We start from the raw sequence: 19151 nt of genomic DNA on the forward strand, positions 1-19151 counted from the left end.
CGAGTTGAATGTATCCTGTATCTGTAGTCAGAGGGCAAGAAGAGCCTCCTACCACCAAGCCCCTAAGTTGGACAAGGATTTGAGAACTAATTTTAACGTAAAAGAAAGACCAGGCATGGTGACACATGCTTGTAATCTCAGTCCTGAAGCTGGACTACAAGTTCAAGACCTGCCTAGGCTACACAGGGAGATGTTTTTAAGGTGATGGCAAACGAAGGAGCTGTGGTGACAGAACCATTTGTGGCTACTCCACCCCACTGCCAAGCACAGGGCAATGAAGTAAAGGAAGAACAGGGTTAAGTCCATGTGGGGAGAACCAGTGGAAAATTACCACTTTGCCATCACCCAGAAACATATACTTGAGAAATTAGGTTGAGTGTTCATAGGGCAGTAAAATAAAGCAACCAGCAATTCGCTCAATGTTAGCTTCTTCCCTGTCCCTGCCTTGGAGAACACAGATACAAATACCCTAAAACAAAGGCCATGTCTTACCAACTCCCACCTGAACTTGGCTCTTAGTGTTTACGAGAATCCAAAGTTCAAAAGTGTTAACACTAAAAGAAAAATCATTTAAAAAAAAAGCCCAGCGAGCCACCAGCCTCTGAGGCCTGTGAACAACACAGAGCCACACCAGTGAGAACTCGGAGGAACTCCCACCACCTTCAGCAACATGAGAGCCCCACAACCATTACTCCCTGCATGGGACTGAAACTCAAGAGGACATCACAGTGGGACACATTAACAGGACACACAGTCACGCTAAAATAAAATCTCTTGATCAACTCTTTGGGGAGAGCTTCTTTTAAAAATACTTTTTAAAAAAATCAGGCACATTCAAAACATCAGCTCTTGGTGATTAGAGTAGATAAAAGTACTTTTATTATAAACTTCAGGATCTAAGAAGTAATGTTACATGACTAAGATAAATCTGAGATGACTTCTTATCAAGCATGTGTGCCTTGCAGGGTGGCACTGTGCCCTCCGGCAAGAGAGGGACAGGTCCCACCCTTCCTTGAGGGATGGGGTCAGCCAGGTGATACAAGATTCTGCTGAGTCCCACTAGCTACAGTGAGTGCATGGGTTCCTCTGGGTCTGTGGCCCTGGTGCTGGGCTAAACTCAGGCCAAGAAGTCTCTTCAATGCTAAAGATTAAACCAGAACCTCAGCATCAGTCTTGGTCTTAAATTTAAGTGATACCTAATAATAAATGATAAAGCTTTATCATTTATTTCAATGATTTACACTGAGTAAGGATTATGACCCAACTGGTTCTGTAAGCCAAAGGATGACACTGATCCCTACATGCAGAGACCCACAGAGAAGCTGATGATATTCCAACACCCAAGAACACTACTCCAGGGTTCTAGATGGCATGTATGCCATCAGAGGAGTCCCTTATCAGACTTATCACAAGCACGTGGGATGGCTGGCTGGCTGGCTATACCTGTAAGAGCTCAAATAGACCTCGACGGGTCACGCTGACCACCTTCCTGCTTCTAAGACCAATGACTGCAGCCTGTACCCTGCCCTGGCAATCAGGCTGGGAACCCTCAGTCTCCTACAGAGCGTCAGTGCAGTTATCCTTTTCTTGGGACAGTGTGTACTAGGCTAGCTTTGAACTTGGGTTCATCTCTGTCTCTGCTTCATAAATGCTGGGACTACAGGCAGATGCCACCACACCTGGACTGGGTATTTATCAATTAACAGGTCCCTAAAGGATCTTTGAAAGACGGAGCCGTGGGGAGCTTCAGGAACTTGAGTGTGAAAGTAGTACAGGGTGAGACACTGTGCTGCTCACGCAGATGGCAGTGCGGTGGGAGAGCACCTCACGCTACAGAATGGGGACCAGAAAAAAACAGCTGCACGCACAGTCAGCTCACTGTCCTGAGAAACCGCAACAGGATGAACATCTGGCAGCCCCAGCTGCAACAGGATGAACAGCTGGCCATCCCAGCTGCAGGTTCCTCCTCAATTCTCCTAATTGAACCCTATCCCTTAAAGCAGTGGCCCTCAAAAGGGAGATGACTTTGTCCACAGGGGACATTTGGCAATGTAGGAGACATTTTTGGCTACCGTCACCGTGAGTGGGGTCCAGTGGCATCTAGTGGGTAGAAGGCAGGGATGTTGCCGATCATTACGTAATGCACAGGGCGGCCTCCTACACGGAATTACTGAAAGGCCAACGGTGCCCAAGTTCACTAACCTGTTGTAGATGGGAACTTCTCTCTTGCCCTTCTGAATCTAGCATGAGCCAAGGCCCTTAAAATGACAACCAGGCCAATGTGAACACTGTCTCAAGCCATTGCCACGCTGAGCAGAAAGTCCAGCTCCCCCAGTGTCCTGTAACGTCCAGTCAGTTGCTGGCAGTCTAAGTCCCAGTGAATACAACTAAAGCCGCAGGTCTGTCTGTCTTGTCTCTCGTCTGAACAGACTGTTACTTCTTCCTTAAAGCCAGTGCAACTCCAACTGCCACAGCCAGGAGAGCCACCGCAGCGGCCCCTCCAAAGAGCAGTACAGCCTTGCCCTCGGTAGGCAGGCCACTCTTTGCCCCCCTGGCAGCGATGGCCTCCCCAGTGTGGCTCTTTTTCCTCCTCCCAGATCTCTCCTCGCTCAGCTGAGCGGCCCCTTCCACCCTCTCCACAGCATCGGGTCTCACTGTTACAACTTCCAGATCTTCCTCACCAAGCTCCACAAACACAGACGGAGTGGGGCTGGTTTTCTCAACTCTCATCATTTCTGAGGCTTCCATGGGAGTGACCTGTGGGAGCAAGGGAGCAGTGGCTCCCGGGAAGGCCTCCTCTGGTACCTCCTCCTTCTCCACATGCACGATGTCAGAGTTAGAGGAATTGTTCTCACTCTTCTCTCCAGCCCCGCTGCTATCTAGGCTCTTCACTTCTTCAGGATCCATTGCAATCTGCTGCCAGGACTCAGGCCCGAGGGACACCGGGAGGCTCTCTGTGTGCCAGCTCTGGCTGGCAGACAGTGAGACAGGCAGGCTCTCTGACTGCCAAGACGTTGTCACTGTGGGAGACTCAGGGGGACTAACTTGTCCGGAGTTGTCACTGGGCAGTATATAAATGTCATTGCTATCTTCTGCAATGATTCCAGGGAATTCCTCCTCCTCAGACTCAAGACTAAAGACAGTGCCCTAAAACAGAAGAGGGAGAATCCACACAAAGACTCATTAATACTTTAAAATTTGTCAGCCTAGGAAAAACAATTCTTGTCTAACATAAGTTTCAGAAGTAAATACACTGTCTGGACCGCTACAGTTTCGGAACAGAATGTACCCATCTGAAGGTAAATGTGGAAAAGAGGTTTACTTTTTCTTTAACAAAAGCTGCTTCTACTGGGTTTGATCTCAACACCCCTCCTTAAACATTTTTTTAATTGAAAAAAGATTTCCCATACAATATATTATGATTAATTTTTCTTTCCCCAAACAGTCTCATACTTCTGTCACCTCGCCTCAGCCTTCCAAGTGCTGATATCAGACCTGTGTCACCATAGCCTGCTAAAAGATGGCATTTTTAATTTAAAATTTTAGTTTTCTTGAAACTAAAAGGTATAAATTGATATTCAGTGTGCATCAAATACAGCCAAGACAGCAGAGAGAATGAAATGAGATCTTGCATTCTTGCAGGGATCCCTAGGGAGTGCCTTGCCATGACCGAGTATGTCAGTGCGGGCTTAGACAATGGATCTCTGGGCGTGAGGAGAAGGCAGATACAGAAAATCATGAATGGTGCCAGGGATGGCCTTCAGGAAGGAGCACACCAGCCACAGCACAGAGCTACAAAGGACAGCAGGGAAGAGCTAACTGCTTACTCTGCACGTGTACAGGAGGAGGAAGTTCAGTGTGACTGACAGCTAGAAATAAGGACTTTATTCTATAGCGAATGGCTTCTCACTGAGATCTTTCAAGTGAAAAGTAGGATCAGACATCTGCTTTCCATAATACTCTGGGCCACCTACATGGCTAAGCAAACAGAGGTGCTTGCTGCCAAGCCTTATGACTTGAGTTCGATCCCCAGAGGCCTCAGGGTAGGAGAAAACTATGTATGTATGGGTGTTTGACCTCCACACCCATACATACAAAATAAATGAATACAAGTTTTTGAGGTTCACAGCGTAACACCTCTACTGCCTTTAGCAGGGTGTATGTCTTTAGCAGTGGTGTATGTCTGCATCCCAGCACTCCAGCCTGGAAAACACAGCAAGACCCAATCACAAGCAAAGCAAAGCAAACTTATTTGACTACTGTGCCTGCCATGATGAGGAGCTGCCCCAGCCTCCACAGGGAGATGGGATGAGCAGAGGGGACATGTGTAGTCTTTAAAACAAAATTTGTGAGTTCCAGTCTGAGAACAGCACTGTGCACTGGAAAGTGGATGTCCCGCCTGCACTGCAGATTTCAGTTTCCTCCTAACTAAGCTGGAATGACAACGAAGGCAGCATGGAGAACTAAGGAAAGCCATGCAGGTAGCACACCCCCTTGACTGCGGGTACTGGGGTACTCAGGAGGCAGACGCAGGCAGATCTCTGTGAGTGTGAGGTCTACACTGTGAGTTATGGCAACCCAGAACTTCATAGTGAGACACTCCCGGGTCAGACCAGTGAGCAGACACACTGATACTCAGGACAGCTTGCCTGAGCGGACTCCAGAATCCATGTGAAGGGAGGAGAGGACCTTTCTCCTTTCTTGACTCCCACATTGCACGCTGTGTCATGTGTATGCAGACGACAAAAATTTTTAAAAATCACACCAGGTGGTGGAGCACACTTTTAATCCCAGCACTGGGGAGACAGAGGCAGGCAAAGCTCTGCGAGTTTGAGGCCAACCTGGTCTACAGAGTGAGTTCTAATAAAGTCAGGGATACACAGAAAAATCCTGTCTCGAAAAAAATAAAAAAACCCAACCAAACCAAGAAACTAACAAAACAATGGTATATAAGGAAACAGGTATATAATAAACAATGATTACACATTAATTTCTAAACAATACACAATACTATACAGGAAAACTGGAGGGACCACTAGGCTCTACAGAGAGGCTTCTCGGAAGTACACTGTGATGGCACACCTGCGACCTGTGAGTGATTGCTCTGGGCTGCCTTGTGAGACTCTCTCTCAGAAGCAAACAATAACAGTGTCATCGACGTCATTAGGAGGAGCTTCTGAAGAGGAGCCTAGCCTTCCGGACCTTCCTCTGAACCTGAACCACTGGAAGTATGCAGAAGAGAAGTGGGTCCCCTTAGATTTGGGGAGGTGTTGGTTCAGTTCAGAAAGAAAAGAGATGGAGACCTTTACTAGCTGCTGTGATCGGGTATAGGACATGGAAACTGAGCAAGGGGCCGGAGGGCTGGCTTAGTGGTTAAGAGCACTGACTGCTCTTGGAAAAGTCCTGAGTTCAAATCCTAGCACCCACATGGCAGTTCACAATTGTCTGCCAGTCCAGAGGATCCAATGCCATCTTCTGACTCCTGAAGGCACCAGGCATAAAGTAGCACACAGATACAAATGAAGATAAAGCACCCATACACATACAATTAGATTTAGAAAGTGCAAACCTGGGCTGCAGAGGTGACTGAGGAGTTAAGGACTCAGGTTCAATTCCAAGCACTCACATGGCGGCTCACACCCATCCCTAACTCCAGGTCAGGGGCTTTGACACCCTCTTCTTGCAGGCAGACATGTGGTATGCAGACAAAACACCCATACTCACAAGATGCAAAATTCTTTTAAAAAATGTAAAAGTTAAGCAAGGATTTTCATGATCAATTTTCTTCTCCTTTCCTTTCTTTTGAAAATAGATTCTTCCCTTATACGCCCCAACCACAGTTTTCCTCCTTCCACTCCCCCTTTCTGTGTCTGGGGGAGGGGGGAAGTGGGAGGGAGAATATGGAATGCAGAGAATCATAAATGCCAGGTAGACCTGGGTGGGCAGCATGCACCTCAGAGCCCACAGTGTGATCATTAAGCTTCAAAGGACAACCCCCCCCCCTTAGCACCATTATTCACATGGATTCTTTTCCCAGCTTCAAATCCTGCTGGACCAAAAGAGGCCTCCCCAGATCAACTCCAGTGGGAACACTTTCAAATTCATTAGGCCTCCATTAGCATGACTGTAATATAAAACCCAGCAACATTTCCGGACTTCATTAATAATGAATGCTAACAAAAAGCCCTTTACAACCAACTACCTCAGTGGCAGAAGGCACAATAGTGAAGAAAGCACTAATTCTACCTCATCTCTTTCCTCTCTCAGCTCAGCATCTCGATGCCCCTGAGTACAACATCAATCTCAATGTATTCCTAGTGTGACGCTTTTTGTTGTTGTTGTTGTTGTTAAGAAAAGGTTTTATGCAGCACGGGCAGCTTTGAACTCACTATGTAGCTGAATGGGATGGAGATGGTTCAGTTCAGAGCACTGGCTGCTCTTCCAGAGAACCAGGGGTCAATTCCCAGTACCCACATGGCAGCTCAAAACCACCTGTAACTATAGTTCCAGAAGATACTACACCCTCTCTTCTAGCCTCCTCAGGCACTAGGCACATACATGACAAACAAAAATATATGGATGCAAAACAGTCATACACATAAACAAACAAAATATGCCTTAAAAATGGCCTTTCAATTTTTTTTTCACTTTTTGTGACAGTATCTATGTGACCCTGGCTGGCTGAAAACTCATACCACTAGATTTAAACTAATTTTCAAATTATGTACTTACCGCGTGCATATGTGCATGCGGAGTGTGTGTGTGTGTGTGTGTGTGTGTGTGTGTGTGTGTGTGTGTATGTGTGTGTGTGTGTCCCTGTGCACCGACCCCTGCCACACCACCACCAAGCATATGTATCATGGAGGACAATCGATCTCCATGAATACAGGCCTCTCATTCCACCATGTGACTTCTAAGGATTCAACTCAGGTCTCTGCAGTAGCTCCTCTAGCCACGGAGCCATCTTTCTGGCCCTGCACTTCCTCTTCCTCTGCCTCCTGAGGGCTGGAAATGCAGGCTGTGTCACAAAGTCTGACTGTTTTGTTGGATTTTGTCTGTCTGTCTGTTTTGTTTTCTGTTGTTTTTTGAGACAAAGTTTCTCTGTGTAGCCCTGGCTGTCCTGGAATATGCTCTGTAGACCAGGCTGGCCTCAGACTCAGAGATCCACCACCTGGACCCTTAAAGGTATGCACCACCAGCACTCTCACTCAGCTGGTTTTCTGTTTGTCTGTTTTTTAGGACAGAGATTTGCTCCTTAGCCTAAAAAGGCCTGGACCACACAGCCCAGGCTGACCTTGGGTGTGAGACAACCACCTCTGCTTCCTAAGTTTCCTAGGTGTTAGGGTCCTGGTGTACACCATCCTTACTCCACCTAAATGTTTCTCCTCCCACTCCCCCGCCCCCCCGGACTCTCACACATGTGGCCCTGGCTGGCCTGGGACTGGCTATGCAGAGTAGGCTGGTTTGGACCTCACAGGTCTGCCTGCTGTCTCCAAGTGTTAGAATTTAAGGTGTAAAACCCCAGGCACAGCTTCTAAATGTATCGTAATATATCTAAATACAAGTTTTTCTTTCTCGAACATTTTCTGCTATTACTCTAATAAAGTGAGCCCTATTTCCTTAAGAACTGTTTTACACTATTTGTTAATTGGGCGTGGACAGCATGCCATGTGCATGGAGGTCAGAGGACAATTTGCTGGAGTTGGTACTCTTCTTCCACTGTGTGGGTTCTAGGGATGGAACTTGGGTCAGCAGGCTTTGTAGCAGATGCCCCCTACCAGCTGAGCCATCTTGGTGGGCCCCACCACTTCTCTCTCAACAGAACTAATGCAATGACTCCTGCGTGACTATCAGCTAGTCTGGAAATAAAAAGCACCATCTTAGCAGGTGTGGTGGCATATGCTCATCCCAGCCATGAGCTGGGGCAGGAGGATAAAAAAAGGCTAGAGTTGGGAGTTGGGGATTTAGCTCAATGGTAGAGCGCTTGCCAAGAAAGCGCAAGGCCCTGGGTTCGGTCCCCAGCTCTGGGAAAAAAAAAAAAAAAGCTAGAGTTGAATGGCTGGAATAGCTAGTCTTTTTGAGATCCTGTCTCCAAAAAGAAAAGGGTGCTGGGGATGTGGAATGTAGAATGGGGACAGGCAGAAGCTTTTGTACTTAAAAAGGTCCTGAATTCATGCCCAGTGCCACAAACACACACAAGAGGAAAGACACCGATTAATGGAAAGTAAGATGTCAGTCATGTCTGTCTGGGTATCACTGTGTCCGCTCAGAATATGCTAGCCCTCACTGCTACTCTAACAAAGCCCAGAGTTCCCTTAGGAAACCAACTCTGCCTCCATTACAGCCCCTCTTACAGTCATCATAACCCAGGGCAGAAAACCCGACTCTAATGCATTGTCTACCAGATAAGTAAGGTTCAGTTCAATGTTATAAAATTTAGTGCTGCTAACTATCTGACTCTTCCAGTTAAAAAGCCAAGAGGGCAAGACCATACAATATTTAGATGACACATTATCGTTCCTGAGCATGGCCATGCTTCCCTCTGAAACTAATATAATTTTTAATGTAGAGTGAAAGATAAAAGTTTTAAAGTTGCCCCCCTAGACACAAAGTTTAGAGCAGAAAAAAAAAGAAAACAGGTTAGGCCCCAGAACTGTATGTTCCAAGAAGCCTCTCCTAGGGCTATAGAATGGATAATTACATTGTCCAGCTCAACAGCTTTCTCCCAGAAACTAGCTGACCATAAATCTTAGAGAACAATTTTGAGAAGCAGGAAACAACTTCTCCTAGGAACTAGCAGACCATGAAGTTAAACAATCTGAGAAGTAAGAGACAGCTTCTCCTAGGAAACAATCTTGGGAGACAGAGAGTTCTTCCTTGTGATTTTTCACTGTTATTCTATGACGCCATCCCTGCCCCCTCAGGTTGTGGTTTCTCCCTTTAAATACCTCTTCTCCCAGCCTCTCGGGGTCGAACTCCACTGCCCCTGTGTGGGATACAAGTCTCGACCCCAGTGCACTGGTTGCTATCAATAAACCTCATGTAATTACAACAAGGACGGTCTTGTGTGAGTTCTTGGGGGGTTGCGTCATCCCGAGACTTGAGTGAGGGTCTCCCCACTCCGGGGGTCTTTCAGAGAGGAAGAAAGCCTTCCTCTCTACTCTTAGAGTCCAGCCTTCCCACACCCTCCTCTCTTGTAGTACTAGGGATGGAACCCAGGGTTTTCTTTACATCAGCCAAGCACTTGTCCCTAAACTACATCCTAGAGCCATCCTGTAGCCCTATCTGTCCTCACCCATGTTCTAGGCTCTCTACAGCTCCACATCCACAGCCCCTGTAAGCTATGCTAAACTCCCAAATCTCTGCCCAGGTGTTCATGGATATCAATGCTCAAGTGGGTTGGGGTTGAGGGTGGGGAGGTGCACACCTTTAACCCTGGCACTTCAGCACTTGGGAACCAGAGGCTGTTGAGTTCCAGGCCAGTCAAGGCTAGAGACCTTGCTTCAAAATCAAAAATTAAAAATAAAATAAATAATATGAACTATCAATAAGTTGCTTATCTGCACTATGAGAAACAAGACACAGGCTAGGGAGATGTCTCAGCGGTTAAGAGCACTGACTGCTCTTCCAGAAGATCTGAGTTCAAATCCCAGCAACCACATGGTGACTCACAACCCTCTGTAATGAGATCTGATGCCCTCTTCTGGTGTGTCTGAAGACAGCTACGGTGTACTTATATATAATAATCTTTTACAGGAAGGAAGGAAGGAAGGAAGGAAGGAAGGAAGGAAGGAAGGAAGGAAGGAAGGCAAGATATTCTAACAAGAAAAACTGATTTAAGAAGAAAAAAAGAACAAAAACAAACCAGAGGCTAGGTGTGGTGACACACACCTTTAGTCCCAGGGCTCCAGGGACAGGTGGATCTCTGTTGAGTTTGAGGCCAGCCTGGCCTACAAAGTGAGTCCAGGACAGCCAGGGCTATTACACAAAGAAACCCTGTCTTGAAAAAAACAAAAAGAGAAAGAGAGAAAGAGACAGAGACAGAGACAGAGACAGAGAGAGAAACAAAAACAGAATCAAGAGTCTAAACAGGTAGGCATTTTAATGCTCTAAAAGAAACCGCTGGGGCTCTAAGTTTATTGAACTGGAACTTTCATAAGCGGAACGTTAACACTCTGAAATAGGTTCTGCTGTAAAATGCTGTTGTTATAGTTGGTGTTTGTGTGGTGCTGGGAATGGGCCCCAAGCCTCACACAGGCCAAGAAGGAACTGTACTAGCGAGCTACAAACCCCTCATTACTTTAACAATCCAAGCAAAACTAACAGGAGATGTGACAAGAGGCACTGTTCCTCTTAGAGGGCCTTCCCTCCATCTTAGACGTCCCAGCAGCACGTCCGTGCACACAGCTAGGGAGCTGACAATGTGACTTTGCTTTCAGACCCCCTTACCTTACAACTCATTTGTACTGAGACATGCCAGTTTAGTAAAAATTTACCAAGTGTTTTATATTCTTTTACAATTTTCTTTTTTTCTCTAAAACTTGTAACCCATGGAGATTGTGTGAAGGTCAGAGGGTTCTCTCCTACCACATGGGTTCCAGGGATCAGCCTCAGGTAAATACCCAACCATCTCACCGCCCTTATGTGACTCCTGAAAGAAGGGCCAAGCAAAAGAGCTCACCTTTGTAGTCTCAGCACTTAAGAGTCTGAGACAGGAGGATTGCTGTAAGTTGGAGGCCATCTTAGGCTACACAGTAAGTTCCAGGCCACCCTTTATAGCCCACCACCCCATCTAAAAAAAAAAAAGAGCTCTTCGCGCTGGGGGCCTGTCCATACAGACACTGCTCTGGGCACCTAAGCTCAGCAGAGCAGAGTTAACACTCAAAGCAGTTCTAGAACCATCGCCATCACCTAAGCTTGTTCCTAACAAGGCATCAGTCGCACACTTGACCCTCTGCTTAAGGCCAGTTGAAGTCCAGTTTCTTTTTCCACTATGTCACAGTGCCTCAACTCAAAAGCTTATGGCCAGAAGTAGAGAAAACAGGTTATCCTTCTTCAAGCAAACAGACACAAAAAAAATATAGGAAACTAAATATGGAGATAAAGTATGTTTAAACACATGTAAAGAAGCGTCACTCAGCTTAGGAGATGGGGACTAAGGAGAACTGGCCTAGCCAGGTATTGAGAGACTCAGTGGGGGTTGGGAATGCACTACAGAAACCAAGTGTGGTGGCGCAGCGCTGTGACTCCATCTGGAGAAGAGAAAGGAGAACCAGTTCAAGTCTAGCTTCAAGGAGTTCAGCTATATAGCAAGTTCAAGGCCAGCTTGTCTACAAGAGACAAACAAATAGATTAGTTAAAATTGTATACTGCTTCCTGATGTCTAATGCTGAGTTTAATTTGTTTCAAGATTTTTGTGGTTTTTCTCTCACACCAGTTACACAGTATTTGGCCGGCTTGATGTTAATTTCACCTTTTGTGTCATGGCTGCTGATCTAAGTGCTTATGGGTTTCATTTTCCATCTGAGGGTGGGTGGACAGAATTCCACAGCCCATCCTCATTGGTAAATCCATCCAGGCAAGTATGTCCGCTCAGCTGTGCCAATAAACCTTTACCTTTTATCCTCAGACCTTACACACACCGTATTCCATATATTCAGCCTATAAGATAGAAACAGGACACTGACACCCAAATGCTCTTCACCCCCTTCTAACCTAAAATAAGAAGAAGACAGTGATGGAAAGACCCTCCAGAAGTTAATGTTCATGTAATATGATGCCAAGACCCAATGAGCATATCTCAGGACCCAGCTCTGGGATGGGACTGCAGCCAAGAGGCAAAGAGCTCTTGCCCAGTACATACGGAGGCTCGGATTTTCATCTCTAACACTGAAGAGGGGGATAGGGCTCAACAAAGAACCCAATATAATGACCACCCATACCTACACAGAGTCCCCAGAACTTAAAGTAAGCTGACTTAGTTGCAACCACCTATTTAGTTTAAGATCAACGTTCATAGCATGAAACTGTTGTAAGAAGCCCTTACCCTAAATGCTTCCAAGAGAATCCTTAGTCTAGAGTAAAAACAAATAATCCTTTTCGTAGCTGCTACTCTTTAAAACTGTAAGAACAATCTTCAAATCAGGAAACATAAAAGATTAATATCATTCAAAAATTTAAGACTTTAGATGCGAGTTTACAATAATTTTTCTTCATAATCTAAAACTGAACCTTTTTAGTTTAGTACATGACAACAGAGAAGTCAAAGGCCCTGCCACAGTAGCCTTGAACGACTGCCCTCGGAAACAGAAGCTCGAAATGTAACAGCCCAAGGAAAGAGACCAGTGAGAGCAGAGGGAGAAGGCACCTGTGTGACTCAGTCATAGCACAGCTCTTCTTGCCCTCACTGGTACAGGCCAAATACAAGTCACACTTAACAATGAGGAAACAGGAGCCATAGGAACGCTTAGAGACACACCTAGCTTACCATTTACAAAAATGGAAATTTCCTGGGTTTTCTCTTTCTTTTTTTCTCACTATGTAGTTAAGCTTGCCTGGAACTCACTGTGCAGCCCAGGTGGCCTCAAACTAACAATTATCCTGCTTCTCCCTCCCAAAGTACTAAGATTATTTTTTTAGATTATTTTTTTATCTGTGCCACCAGGGTTGGGTTAGAGTGGCATTAAGAGCGGTCAATTCAATGAGTAACATCAAGTGCCTTAAAGGTGCTTAATGCTGACATCTTGTGTCACAGGACATAGGTGCACCAATCAGTAAGCGACCAGTACACAACCTCAGGCCAGTCAACATTCTTGCACAAAGAAACAGGTTCAGGAGCACCCACTCCTAACTGAGGAGCTATGGAGCTAATGGCTTTTGTCTTTAAGGGTGTAGATCCTGGTAGGTCAATCACACTTCAGCATATGGTCCCACACCCCGCCCAGTAGTAAATGGGCAGCACAAATTGGACTTGATGGGTTATATGTTAAAAAAAAAACAAAAGACGGGGGCTGGAGAGATGGCTCAGTGGTTAAGAGCACTGACTGCTCTTCCAGAGGTCCTGAGTTCAAATCCCAGCAACCACATGGTGGCTCACAACCATCTGTAATAAAGTCTTAAAAAAATTTTAGGGGTTGGGGATTTAGCTCAGCGGTAGATCGCTTGCCTAGCGAGCACAAGGCTCTGGGTTCGGTCCCCAGCTCCGAAAAAAAGAAAAAAAAAAAAATTTAAAAAAAAACAAAAAAACAAAAAAAAGAAAAGACATGAATTTGGAGATAGGAAAGTGAGGGGTGGATCTGGGAGAAGAGGAGCACAGTGGGGGTGGGAGAATGTAATCAAAACAATTATATGAAATTTTCAAAGAATTAAAGAAGAAAAAGGGAACTAGTACCTGATTTTTACTTATATTGTCATCATTTTTTGTGTCAGTGTCTCTTGTAGCCCACAAGCCAGCTCTGAGTCAGCTATGCCCACAAAGCTGGCCTTCGACTCCTGCTCTGCTTGCCTCCACACTCACAGTACTGGGATCATGGGCCGATGGTTTCAGTGCCTCATTGTTTGTGTTTGTTAAAGTTTTCTTTTTTTTTTTTTCCGGAGCTGGGGACCGAACCCAGGGCCTTGCGCTTGCTAGGCAAGTGCTCTACCACTGAGCTAAATCCCCAACCCCTGTTAAAGTTTTCTTAAATTTGTTTGCGTGTGTGTGCGCGCGCGTGCGTGTATGTGTGTGTTCTCTCTCTCTGTATTATGCATGTGTGTGCATTAGTGTGTGTGAATGCATGCACATGGTGGTCAGAAGACAACCCTGGACCCTGGCCCTTGTTTTCTCTCCCGTTTGAGTAGATCTCGTTGTTCCATGCCACTGCAGCAGACTAGCTTCTAGAAACTCTCCTCCACACCCCACCCAATCCCCAAAGCAACGGTGGGAGGGCACCTGTGCAGGGAAGCGCCACCTTGTGCCTATCAGGGAAGACACTGGTTCTCCTCTCAGTCCTCCCCCTCCCTTTCCTTTCTTTCCTCAGCTTTAAGTTTCCAGTGATTCTCACAGGCAGCATGCACGCAGCTTCCGAAGCTGTGCTGGTACTTAAGTCTAAAATTCTTTCTAAAACGTTTTCTTTTTGAGACAGGGTTTCTCTGTGTAACCCTGGCCTTGAACTCACAGAGATCCACCCGCCTCTGTCTCTCAGCGCTGGGATTAAAGGCATGTGCTGCCACCACCTGGCAGAGTGGTCTGATTAAATACGAGTTTATTTATTTGGGGGGGTCGGGGTAGAGTTTTATTATGTAGCAAGCCTGGTACTATGTACTATGTAGGTGGCCTTGAACTCCCAGCAATCCTCCTGCCTCAGCATCCTGAGTGTTGAATGCCCTGTCATATCTGGTTCAAGTAGACAGTTCTGCATCCTTCCTCAGAACCATATGCACAACAAATTTAGAAAATCCTGGAATGGATTCTTTTCCTAACTGACAATTTTAAAGTGCTGTTTCTTTTTGAGCTTCTGACACACAGTATTTTAGGAGACACCTGTCACCTGGCTCGGCAACAAGAAAGTTGATGCAGGTTACATGCAAAAGCCACACTGTGAAACTAAGGCAAAAAAAAAAAAAAAGCAAGCAAGAAGGGGTTAATTAATTAAGGTAGAATGCAGTGATGCTAACTGACTAATACAGAAGAAACACAAAGAGCCACAAACAGGAAAAAGACTGAGGTCTGACTGCAGTCCACCATCAACGATCTATGCTCATGAGTAATGAAAAACTAACACAGGTTCAAATGTAACAGTGTCCCAGACAGATCCTAGCACAGGAAAAAGCTGCTATCCACCTAGAGTCTGGAGTTCGACTATACAAATCAATTTTCAGCCTTGACAAAGGATCACAGCTGCACAAGATGTCACTGCACTGGATGGTTTTCTTCACCTAGACAGAAGTAAATCTAATCTCAGATGAAGGACCGATCGCCTCTGTCAGACTGGCCTGTGGGCAAGCCTGTGGTGCGTTTCCTTGGTGAAGGACTGACTGGGAAGACCCAGCTCATGGTGGCAGTGCCACCCTTGGGCAGCTGGCCCCGAGGACTATAAGAAAGCAGACTGAGGGGCTAGAGAGATGGCTCAGAGGTTAAGAGTACTGACTGGGGGTTGGGGATTTATTTAGCTCAGTGGTAGAGCGCTTGCCTAGGAAAGGCCCTGGGTTCGGTCCCCAGCTCCGAAAAAAAGAAAAAAAAAGAGTACTGACTGCTCTTCCAGAGGTCCTGAGTTCAATTCCCAGCAACCACATGGTGGCTCACAACCATCTGTAATGGGATCTGATGCCCTTTTCTGGTGTGTCTGAGGACAGCGACAGTGTGCTCACATACATAAAATAAATAAATAAATCTTTAAAGCAGACTGAGCAAGCCATGGAGAACCGGCCAGTGACCATCTTTCCTGCTTCAGTTTCCCTCAATGGCCTGTGAGCTGAAATAAACCCTTTCCTCCCCATGCTTTTGGTCACAGTGCCTATCACAGCAATAGAAACCCTAACTAAGATACTTATAATAGAGGGAACTGGGTAAAGACTACATGGTAATTCATTATTTTTGCAACTTTATTAAAAGCTTAAAAGTAGCTGAGTGCTTGCATTTAATTCCAGCACTCGGGAGGCAGAGGTGGTCAGATGTCTATGAGTTCGATCCCAGCCTAGTCTACACAGTTCCAGGACACACGGGGCTATGCAGTGAAACCCTGTCTCTAAACAAACAAACTTTAAATTAAAATCTAATTTTAGCAAACTGTTAAAAAACAAAAACACAAAACTTAGAAATCTGTCAATATTAAGTACTAGGGAAGATAAGCGTCATAAAAACTCATATACTGCTAATAGAGCTCTCTAAAACGCTGGGCACTGTTTCATGAACTGAAGCATGCCCAGGACTCGGGAGGTAACTAGGTTGGCAGGTGTTCACCTAGCATGCACGAAGCTGGGTTCAATCCCTAGCACCACATACACTAGGCATGGAGGCAGACATGTGCAATCCCATCATCACTCAAGGAGGGAGAGGTGGCAAAAGGGTCAGGTGTTCAAGGCCATCTTTAGCTAAACAGAGTCAAGGATAGCCTGAGACATAAGAAGACCCTATCTCCAAAAAACAAACAAAAAAACACAGCTACACCATGACTCAGAAATTCTACTTCCACATATAAAACCTCAGAAATGAGGGGTTGGGGATTTAGCTCAGTGGTAGGCGCTTGCCTAGGGGCGCAAGGCCCTGGGTTGGGTCCCCAGCTCAAAAAAAAAAAAAAAAAAAAAAAAAAAAACTCAGAAATGTCCATGTGCCATGTGTCCCAGCACCTTTAGCCCCAGATGTCTGAGTTTAAGGCCAGCATGGTCTAATACAGTGAGTTCCAGACAGCCAGGGTAATGCAGAGAAATCCTGTCTCAAAAAAGAATGATAGACAAAGAAATGTGCATATATAAGAACGCTCAGACAGCAGTGCGTCTAATAGTAAAATGGAAATACCCACCGACTGGACTACAGGTAAATAACGTGAGAACTTATCCTGCAGCGTTGACCCTCAGGACAGCTGTCTGTCCCTGGGACTTGCTGGCTTGGCCAGGCTGGCCAAGAAGCCCAGGGACCTTCCTGTCTCTGCCTCTGCAGTGCTGGGAGCACAAGTGTACACTCCCATGCCTGATTTTATTATTGGGTTCTAGGGATCAAGTCTGGGTCATCATGTTTGCACAGCAAGCAGTTCAAAGACCATCTCCAGCCTCTAACCGCTCCCACACCCTTGCATGTGTGTTTTTGAGACCAGGTTTCTCTGCATAGCTCTGGTGTCACTCTGTAGACCAGGCTGGTCACAAACTCAAAGATTCACTTGCTTCTGCCTCCTGAGTGCTGAGATTAAAGAAACTCCAACTGTGCTTTAAAACTTGCTTTTTTTTTTTTTTTCATGGAGGAAGGAAGCTAGCTAAAAGGGATCACTGGAGAAGTGAAGGGAAAATGATAAAGGCTAAGGAATGACAACCATAGCATTGAGTGAACCACACAAGTTATAAAAAAATCATAACTTGTTGCTTCTATGTCTATGAATCTGGGCTGGTAGAACGAGATATATAAATTCTCAGCGTGCTAAAAGCTCGGGAGAAACCTCCTGGTGCTATGCTCCCAACACCCCTTCCCCTTGGTACTCTAACCCCGATAGCTTGGGTTCTTCCCCTCCTTGGCCCTTGTACTAGCCACTGGAGCCTTGCCTCTCCTGACCCCCTGTCTAATTCAGTTTCTAAAGCAGCAGATGAGTAGCATTGCTAAGGTCACTACCAATCAGGTCTTGGTTCAGCATCAAGCTGTTCCCAACACAGGGACAGTTATTCTGATGAACCTCTCCCTTATAAAAGAAAAGGGGGAGTTGTTTCACAGTAGGCTGTGAAAGGTAGCCTGGTTCTCAGTTGAGCTAAGGCTCGACACCCCGGGAAACCCTGAGGGGACAGTAGGCATTTCGCCTGTTCCTGGGCACCAGGCCTGTCACGTAGCTACAGCCCCTCCACAGTCGCCTGTAGAGAGGTTTGTGGCCTCAGTCACACAGGAGTAGCACCCCAAGCCCTCCCACATAAGGTATGGTATCCCAAGCTCTCAGGCCAAACCAGTAGGAAGTACCTACTGTCAGATCTGACCCACCCCCAAACTGTACATAAGGATCCTGTCCAGAAGGGACAGAGCCTGAGAGCTTGCTTCTGTCTCTGAGAGCTTCTGTCATGAGAGCTGTAACCACGCCTGAGGAAGAGATCTGCTCTCCCTAAGAAGCTGCCAGAAGTTCCCCGGCGGAGGTGGAGGTGGAGGTGGAGGCAGCTGCAGCAGCGGAGGCAGAAGCGGAAGTGGCAAAGACAATTCCCCTCCCTGCTCGCATTCTCTGCCCTTTGCCTGAGGCCTCGCACCTGCCCAGGCCAGAGATCTCCCTGGAGAGCCTCCAGTACACAGGCCCACATCGAGTAATGATGCTATTCACAAAATCCAAGGCAAAATTATTACTGTCTAAGGATATATATGTCATAATTTTAGCAGTTCAGAAAAATCTGTGCTGGAGAAATGGCCTGGCTAAATGCATGCACTTGTCTTCCAGAGAACCAGAGTTCAATTCCTGCACACCAGGTGTCTCAGGATCCAACACCTGGTGCCACCGCAGGCACTGACAGTCTTTGTCTCAGTTATTTCAGTTTTTTGTTGTTGTTAGCATGAAATATTTCTTGACTAACAACTATTTAAAAGCACCACATACCAATCTACTTAAGTAAAACCCTAGCAATTTAAAATGGTATGAGCGGCCTTTTTTGCTTGTCATGCAGTACTGACTAGACCTACACCATTAAAAAGCTAAACACTAAAGGCCTGGGCTAGGACACAAGTCATCAGTAGGATACTTACCTGTCCTGAACAAGAACATAAGTTTGATCCCCCAGCAAATAAAAAAACTATTTAAAACTTTTAAACATAGGCTTAATTATTCTAAAGAAAGAAAATTGTAAGTAGCCTTACCCAGCCACCTTGCTGAATGATGAACTCTGCTCCGTGCTCCTCCAGATACATCACACCAAACTGTAGCAGCGTACTCAAAGGCTCTTGACCACGCCGTGCCAATTCCAAAAGCATTTGTTGTAGCAAAACTAGAGGCACCAAAATCTTTAATGCAAAGATAAAAACATAAAAAACATAAATTGAAATTCTTACAATGGGTTTTATGTTCAAGCGGAGAAATTTTTAATGCAGGCACACCATCATGGCTATTTCATTCTCACTATGTTTATAAAACATCGACTCCTGCTAGAATTTTTCAGGCTATTATATGTGAATTCCATATAAGAGGGGGCAGTAAAAGTGACTATATAAAAATAACCATGTGCAAACATAATACACAGAAATTCACACAATAATTAATTATAATGAAAAACTACTAAAAGCAATTCAACAAAAACAAATCTAAAAACTGTAGCTGCCCCAGCTGTTAAAAAGAACTAGACTGTTTACATACCCATTACCAAAATGTAAGTCAACACGCACATACATATGCACATACAAATATAGGACTTACAGTGTCTCAGGGAAAAATATACACCAAACTAGTGAGGCACTCGCTTAAGGAACTAGGGGACTGAGGGCAGTGTGAAGGAAAGGTCTCATC

The 19151-nt window shown here is 45.7% G+C and overlaps 1 protein-coding gene across 4 annotated transcripts in view; it reads right to left on the reverse strand.

Moving 5' to 3' along the window:
• Positions 1-1938: 1938 nt before the first annotated feature.
• The window catches only part of Bcl2l13 (BCL2 like 13), a 43520-nt gene continuing 26307 nt past the window's right edge, over positions 1939-19151 (reverse strand). For 2 of the 4 annotated variants that reach the window (XM_032905761.1, XM_032905763.1), the window contains 2 exons: positions 18509-18652; positions 1939-3147 (listed from right to left, as the gene is read on the reverse strand). In XM_032905761.1, the coding sequence (XP_032761652.1) occupies positions 2434-3147; positions 18509-18652 (858 nt within the window). In that variant the 3' untranslated portion in view covers positions 1939-2433. Of the gene's footprint in view, positions 3148-18508; positions 18653-19151 lie in introns of those variants that run through there. The other 2 variants (XM_032905765.1, XM_032905764.1) reach the window with 2 other exon arrangements.

The sequence above is a fragment of the Rattus rattus genome, chromosome 6 (assembly GCF_011064425.1).
Source record: "Rattus rattus isolate New Zealand chromosome 6, Rrattus_CSIRO_v1, whole genome shotgun sequence".
In the NCBI taxonomy this organism is placed as follows: domain Eukaryota; kingdom Metazoa; phylum Chordata; class Mammalia; order Rodentia; family Muridae; genus Rattus; species Rattus rattus.